This window comes from Alligator sinensis, unplaced genomic scaffold (assembly GCF_000455745.1).
Source record: "Alligator sinensis unplaced genomic scaffold, ASM45574v1 scaffold1216_1, whole genome shotgun sequence".
Classification (NCBI taxonomy): domain Eukaryota; kingdom Metazoa; phylum Chordata; order Crocodylia; family Alligatoridae; genus Alligator; species Alligator sinensis.
In genome coordinates this window covers 1,789,693-1,797,766 of record NW_005842018.1, presented here as the reverse complement: position 1 = coordinate 1,797,766, position 8,074 = coordinate 1,789,693, and the positions used below count along the sequence as shown (strand labels likewise).

Genomic DNA, 8,074 nt, shown 5'->3' with positions numbered 1-8,074 from the left:
CCGATGAGCCATGGCTCTATCCCATGTCTTGCCCCGACTGTGTAGCTCCTGCCCCACTCCCTGCCTCACCGCGGGGGGCCTGGATCTACCTCCCACCCCCCTTCCCCTTCCCCTCAACAGGCTTACCAGTTGGATGCTGTTCTCCATGCTGCTGGGCTGCATATCAGCAATTGGATCGGGATCAGCCGATACAGCTTGTTAAAAATCAGCCATTGGTATCAGCCCCAAAAATCTCCATTGGTGCACCCCTATTTTTTTAGTAGTTTGAAGAAACTTAAAAATTGTGTTAGTCTGGTGTTTCTAGCATAATTTCTGTCACTTGGAGTAAAAAGGACCCATACTCATCAAAGGGTAAATGAGGTTTCTTTTAGGTTTTTGGTATCTGTGTATTAATGTTTAACCTTTCTGGGTGAATTGAATTCAGTTTAGTACATTTCAGGCTTTTTTCTGAGATACAGAAAGTTGGATGTGAGTTTAGATAAAAAAGCTACATAGGGACAAAACATCTCTTGCTACAGGAATCCTGTTGAATTAAAATGTGATCTCAGGAGAGATTTTTATGTGAGCTTCTTAGATGAATTAGTGCTTCTTTAGAGCCTCCCAGATTTCTGCATTTGAGCTTTGATTAATAAAATGAAAGGCAGGAAGCTGGCTGGTATTTTTTTTTAAACAAAGGCGCTTTTGCTTTGCTTAGACTGCCTTAATAATACGTATTATTTCTCTTGCTTGTAAAGAGAGAGCACTGAAGCACAAATAACCATGGCAAAGATACTGCTTGTAACTTTGACTCCAGCTGACAGAATGGCTCAAACCTTTCCTCAGAGCTGCTGTCTTATTTTATTGTTTTAAAAAATGATTAGAAGGTTGAAAGAAATTCTGTCATTGAAGGGGAGGTGTTTCCCATCTAACCTACTTCCTCTCTTACCTTTAGTAGGTAGGTTTCTTTTGTCCCTTGAAATGATGAAAGTCTTATTTTCAGTAAGTGTAATGTTTCTCTATTTAGATGTCAGTCACTGACTTGAGCCTCTCTTATTTGCTTGCCCTGAACTCCCACTGAAGTGGGTGGATATTTCAATTCAAGTTTAACCCCTGTATATTTTAATGTAGCATGAAAAACAGATTTGTGCCTGGTCCAGTAGCTGGAGCCACATGGATATATCCTTATGTCCAGACAGAGAGCCCTTGATTACAGACTGGGACATTGGCCTAAGAGAATGTTAAAACTGCTTTTCTGATCAAAGCTGTTCACCAAGCTCCTGTTTGAGAAATAGAAACTGAATCTGGCTTTTGTTACATTCCTTGACAGTGCATATAATGTAACACTCTATAGAATGAAATTGAATTGTTTACTTTTAAAAACTAATAAGGCGTCTGGCAAATTTTTATGCTGCTCACTTTCTTGTGTGAATTATTTTCCTGTTTGACTTAGAACTGCCAGTATCAACCTGTTCACCCAATTCTTCTTTGTTTTCAATAACCCTCCATGGCAAAGTGTTACACCTGGGCTTATAAAGGGAGATGCACTTACAAGCATATTTTTAACTTTGGGCAAAAGAGAGGTTCTTGTGCTATGAAAACATCAAGCTGTATCAGGAAGAAGTTGTTCCACTTGATTTGGAGACTTTCGTTCCCGATTGAGGGGAACTGTTACTGTCGTGCTACTCCTATAATGAGGGCATGAAGCTGGTATGTTTTTTGCAATGAACTGTAGTCTTTTGTCAAATTCTTCGGCAAGAAGCATTCCCCATATAAGCTGTTTTGCTGTTTGTGTTCACAATCGACTGAATGTCTTTGTAGTGCCTTCCAGATCTATTGTTTTCCCCATTCCTTAACAGTATTTAGGAAACCCTGGTATTTGTGATAAAATTATTCCTTCCTCTGGGAATGCATACACTGACATACAATTTTAGCTGTGGCATTGTTTCTAGAATTGAGGTGGCACTTGGAGACCTGTGCTTAGACAGGACTGATTGTTCTATATAGTTGCACTATGAGAAGCAATCTTTGCTCCAGAGTTTCCAGCCTAATGCTCTTAAATCTATAGTTTTATTTGCCTCAGCTTGCTGTAATAAATATTGTTACCATGTAGGTACAGCAGACAGAAGAGGAAGAGAAACCATTGACTTCATCCAATCCAGTATTGGAGCTAGAGCTGGCGGAAGAAAAGTTACCCATGACTCTTTCCAGACAAGAGGTAAAATCAGATATCGCCAACTAACCAGTCTGGGTTTACAAGAAACTGATCTGAATTTTTCCATTAGAGATACTTTCTAGTGCTCCAGAGCCTTTTTTGCCAGGTTGTCTCTATCATCCTGCAAAGTGTTTATTTGCAGTATTTATGTTTACCATATAGGTTGTGTTTGTCACCTGAGAGACATCGTTAGCCTTGTTAGTCTGAAGTCAAGTAGAAAGCAGGGTAGGTTTGCACCTTTTATATATCTCTATTTTGGTTAGTTTATAGCACAAGCTTTTATGAGCTGAAACTCCATCAGATGCTGTGGAGGGATGCGATACTCTGCTTTCTCCCTGGCCTTTCTCAGCATCTGATGAAGTGAATTTTGGCTTACAAAAGCTTGTGCTATATACTTATAATCTATCTACTTTGGCTAGTCTGCAAGGTGAAAACCTACCCTGCCTTCTTTATGTCACTTGCCAAGATTGTCGATTTCTGATTTTGCAAAATGAGAGTGCTAAACAACTAATTGTCTGGGGCCATTCAGATGGAAAGAACCCCTTTTTCTAATGGTTTACATTAAATTGCTGAATGCATTCACTTCTAGAATTTGATTACCCTTTGAGATTAATCTAAAACAGTGAATCTTGGATAATGGGATAGGGAGCTGCATTCTCTTCCCTCTCCTCCCCCCCAAATTCTGAATTTTCAGCTTGTTTGCCTGTGACCCTGGGCCAGGGCCAATTTTAAAATTCTTCTTAGATTCTTGGAAGGGACATAAAGCTGCAGTTACTGCTTTGCTTTCTCAACGTTTTAAGGGGACAAGTCCTTATGAGAGCATTTTAGTTAGTGAAACAAAAGCTTTTTCCTGAAGCTGAAATCAGGATGCTGAGAATGAAGGTTAAGTTTACTAACATCTCCAACGTGGAAGTATGAAAATTCACGATTAGGACACCCTCAGCAGACTGGCAGAGCTAACAAGCAGAGCCCAGAGCCCTTATGCTTTGCAGTACTCCATTAAAAAAAAAAAAAGAAAGATGAACTACTAGCTTTTGGTTTCAAAGCTGCATACCACATCTCCAGCATAGGCTGGGATGCCTTGTTCTTGTGCCTCATAGGTCTACTTGTAGAAGTGCCATAACTTCCCCTTGGAGGTTTTTAAGTGTCAGCAGCATGGATGTGCTATATTCATTTTTGATTCTGCAATGACTGGAAGTTAAGGGTTCACCCAAGTGTGGGACACACAGAGAACCATGTAGCTATATGGAAAACTCTAACTCTTCTGCTGCTTCTTGTTTAGTTAGTCCATTGCACTGAAATGGTGGCAGTGTCCAATCTGGAGATCTGATTCTGTTCTTAGCTCTCACCAGGATTGGTATATTGTCTAATTTTTTTGCCCCAGTTTTGCCTGTTTTTGCAATAAATGAATGCTGTATTTGTATACTGAGACTTAATATTTGCAAGGGCCCTAAGGTCCTTAGAAGAGGAGCTTTTGTAAGTCTGTCTTCCAGCCAGGTCATGCCTGCTTTTAACCTAGACACCCAATTTACTCAGCCTATACTTACATTCATGCACAAATGTTTTTCTTGCCTCAGACAGTGGGTAAGTATCTTGACACTTAGAAAATGTCATCCATTTCCATCCATTAGGATCTTGCAACAATCCAAAGTAATTTAGAATTTCAAGTTTTATTCAGAGTGCAATCCCCCTGACTTTTGGGTCACTTTGGTGCTTTGAAAAGGCTGCCATCATGTGAAAATGTTGCAGGAACATACGACTGGAAATGGTTTCCCTGGCTGTCGGGTTGAGTCCCTTGTGTCTTCTGGCAACCATTTCACCAAAGATGCCTAAAAATCACCACTTCAAACCCTCACATTCAAGTAGAAAGCACAAAACTAGAAATAGGAACATCTTGCACACCATAGGCAGGGGATAGTTAGTGGAGGTCAAATATCAAGAGCTAACAAAACCAGTTGAATCATCCCTGAGAGTCAAAAAAAGATCATTCTGAAAATAGATACCTACTTTTTTGAAGCAGGGGAGATGCATGCTGTTTCAAAAACAAGTTGGTAAGAGGAAGTTAAGCCACAGCAGGGATGCCTGAGATTTTAAAGAAAATTTGGATTGGAATTATTTCAATTGAAATGACCCTTAACTGAAATACTGTGGGAATGTCCTATTTAGATCAGAAAGTGTCTGGAACATTTTGCTGATGCTATTTCGACTCTACCACTGCCGCGCCATTTGCTTATTATAGACTATGTAAATAAACTGTCCTGCATTTTATTTTGCCTCCTACTAGTTTGCATTAGAGAACACTTTGACTCCTTGCAGGTGATTAGAAGATTGAGAGAGAGAGGTGAACCTATCAGATTGTTTGGAGAAACAGATTATGATGCGTTCCAGCGTTTGAGGAAGATAGAAATTCTTGCGCCTGAAGTTAACAAGGTAACACTGGCAAATGAATGTTTAACAGTGAGACCGTATGTATGTAATTAGTTTTGTCCTAGTGTTTACTATATCTGTGGATTGTCATTTAAAAAAGGTATAAAACAATGGAAAATACCTTTCATTCTCCATATGTAGATTTTCCAAGTGTGCCTTTTACTCTTCCTGGAGCTGTCCAACTTTTTAATGGCTGTGGGTCATTTTCCCCCTGTTTTTCAACCAAAAATGACTCCTAACCTGGCATTTTTTTATGACAAACCTGTTAACTGGATATTAGATATCATCATCTAAGTAAGAAGACATGATTCTGTTTATCTCCCCACCCCCTATGTTTGCACTCTACAACAAAACAAGAAAGCTGGATTTTATTCCTTTCTATTTATTATAAACAATATTATTGGAAAATCGTTTCAAGCCAGTTCAAATCTCCAAGCGCTCTAAAAACCATGGGAGATGAGCAGTTCTAAACCTGTTTCTTTTGCACAGCTTCTGTCTTTTCTCTTCTGTTTGTTGGCCTAAAGTAGGATAAACCAGATTAAAGAGTTGATACAGTTCTGGCGAGCTGAGGCCTGACTCTACCAGGGTCAGGTAAAACTGTTATTAGCATCACTGGAAGTGGAATCAGGCCTGAGGACAGGAAATAACATAATTTAGACTTTTAGCATGCATTTCAGCGCCTTGCAGTTGAGGTGTATTTCAGAGGGTTTAATAGTTAGTGTGGGTCAAATATCCAAAACTGATGAAAGCAGCTGAATCATTCTTGAGAGTCAAAAAAGATTACTCTGAAAATACATACCTACTTCTTTTGAAATTATAGAAGTGCATAAACTTGTCTTGGGGTTAGGAGTGGCAGATTGAATTCTAGCTTTCTGTATAATTTAAAAGCCTGTCACAGTAGTTCCATTCCTTAGATAAATTTGTGCTTATTGACAAGCTATCTTCTTTTGATTATAAAAATTTAGTATCAGATTTTAACCATATGTAATATTACTTAATTTTTTTTCATGCACACTTGAAAGTAGGTGAAGTTAAATTCTCTTTAACTGCAATTTAAATAAAACATTTAATTTTGTTTAAAAAGAAGAACAATATTTACACGTGCTAAAGGGAAACAGCATGGATGTTTTGAGCTGTTTTAAATAAAGAAAGCATGGTTGCTTTATTAGTTCAGGGCAAATGGGAAGACTTGATGAAGCCCAGCAGAAATGCATTTCTTGCATTAGAATTACTATTAAGGTACTATGCTGACTGCACTGGAAGCTAATTCAATCTCTATAGCTTTTTAGCTGAAAATGGCGGAAAGGGTGCTAGTTGCTGTGGTTTTAAGTTTCAGTTCTGTGGACTCTTGCGTATCCACTTAATTTTAAGTAGATGAGTAATCTCAATTCATGTGTCCAGAAGCTTTGCCCTTTGAATTGACTTTGACTTTACAGTCCCCCTTCTTAAAGTTAAGAAGTTATGCAAGTCCTCAGAATTCAGCCCTTACTGGACAAAAGTAAAAAGTTTCCTGGCATTATCCAAAGCAATAGGATTATGATTATATAGTAACTATTTCTCCTTTCTCTCTTAGGGATTGAGAAATGACCTGAAGGCGGCTTTGGATAAGATTGATCAACAGTACCTGAATGAGATTGTAGGTGGTCAAGAAGCAGGAGAAGATGACTCACAGAATGATCTGAAAGTCCATGAAGAAAACACTACTATTGAAGAATTGGAGGTATATAATATGCCTCTAACTCTCTCTCTCTCAGGGTGTCCAGTGTCAAAACTTCATAGCTGGGTTTAGATAAGGTGTGTACTCGGGCCACCTCATCGAAGGATGGGCAGAAACAGGCTGCAAACACTAACAGTATGGTTAAGACTCTTTGCAACCAATTCATGCAGAAATCCGGTCGAGACAGAGATGATCTATTTCCTCATGTAGACTGAGTCTTTGTAAGAAGTATAAAAGTAGCATTTGTAGTGTGTACGTGTCAGCAGATTGCTGCAGTATTAGGGTGCGTCCAGACAAATGCAAATGCCTCTTGCAGCATCCCAAACCAGTTTGAGATGCTGTAAGAGGCACTTTGGGAACAAAAAAATGTTCCCCGTGCTGCATATTTGCAGCACAGGGTCAGCATTTGATACCTGGAGGTCTAGGTATCAAAATATACCCTGGGGGAAAAAAGCAGGGCAGGGCACGGTCCTGGATCATGCCCTGAGGCAACCAGAGGCTTGGGTCCTCCACAGAGATGCCCTGGTAGCCAGCTAGAGCATTTCTATAGATGGTCCTTGCCCTGGGGCTGAAGCACGCTGCCTGCCCATGCAGGGCAAACAGTGGTGCAGGCTGCAGCGACCTGTTCCCGGGCTCCGTTCCAGGTAAGGAGGGGTGGGGGGCTGGAGGAAGTGGGGGGACTGCAGGGGGTGCAGGGGACCATGGGGGGGGCAGCTCAGGATGGGTGGGTCCCCTGCCTGGCCCCAGCCCCCCTGCCTGCCTCCGTACCTGGCCCTGTGGGTAAGGAGTGAGAGGACTGGGATGGGGGGCAGGCTGTGGGTTGAGGGGCAGGGGCAGGGCACTGGCATATCAGTGCTGCTCAGCACTGCACATCCTGGTGAGTGAAGGGGGTAGGGTCAGCTCTGACTTTTCTATGACAAAAAAACCAAAAGTAAATGCCAAAGTGTATAGATATTTAGAATGTATTTTATTACGATGATAGAGGCACTGGTAGGCTTCCAAATTGCTTTAAACTCGTAAATGTATCAATAAAACATTGCCCAATGGATCTCTCTATATATAGTGGCATTTCATTTTAATAGCGGAAGAACGCTATTTTGGGTGTTTGAATGAGAGAATTTGGGTTTCTTATCAGAGAATTTGCAATTTTTAAACAGGGAACACCAGGATCTCTGCTGGTGAGACAAGTGGCGAGACCCGGACAGACGACCCTGTCCAGGGCCAGCACTGGGGACCCAGCTGGAGGGGCAGACGAGGTGGCTGACCTGTTGGCCATTTGGGGCCAAGAGGACACACTTGGACAATTCAAAGTGGGCCACCACAAGGAGCACATCTTCTGGGTGATAGCTGCCCAAATGGCAGAGCTGGGGGTCTGGCAGGGGTGCAGCCATGGGGCCACAGGTCCAAGGGGGTGGATGCTGTAGCAGGTGGCAGCAGGTCACGGCTAGGCAGCATCCCCCACTGCCAGACTGCTGCAGTGGGTAGAGGGGGCAGGGGTCATTCCATGTTAGGGCTGCTTCAGCAGTCCAGTTGGCACAAGGGGTAGTGTCCCTAGATACCAAGTGGCTAGGCCTCAAGCTCCTGAGGACAAGCAGCCCTGAGTTGCTCACCAGGCAGGCTTTTATACTGTTGGGGCTGGCACAGGGCAGGTTTTTAAAGTGCTGGGGCCAGCACAGGTGCTGGCCCCAGGCTCTAGCTCCCCCTGGCTGCAGATCCCGGGGGAGCTGAGCAGGGGCATT

General features: G+C 42.0%; 1 protein-coding gene across 14 annotated transcripts in view; it reads left to right on the top strand.

Annotated features, from left to right (window-relative positions):
* The window catches only part of PRPF18 (pre-mRNA processing factor 18), a 36,806-nt gene that overhangs the window by 19,692 nt on the left and 9,040 nt on the right, over positions 1-8,074 (top strand). For 5 of the 14 annotated variants that reach the window (XM_025202292.1, XM_025202293.1, XM_025202291.1 and 2 more), the window contains 4 exons: positions 2,090-2,194; positions 4,508-4,621; positions 6,192-6,338; positions 7,493-7,591. In XM_025202292.1, the coding sequence (XP_025058077.1) occupies positions 2,090-2,194; positions 4,508-4,621; positions 6,192-6,338; positions 7,493-7,591 (465 nt within the window). Of the gene's footprint in view, positions 1-931; positions 979-2,089; positions 2,195-4,507; positions 4,622-6,191; positions 6,339-7,492; positions 7,592-8,074 lie in introns of all 14 variants that reach the window. The other 9 variants (XM_025202294.1, XM_025202287.1, XM_025202289.1 and 6 more) reach the window with 3 other exon arrangements.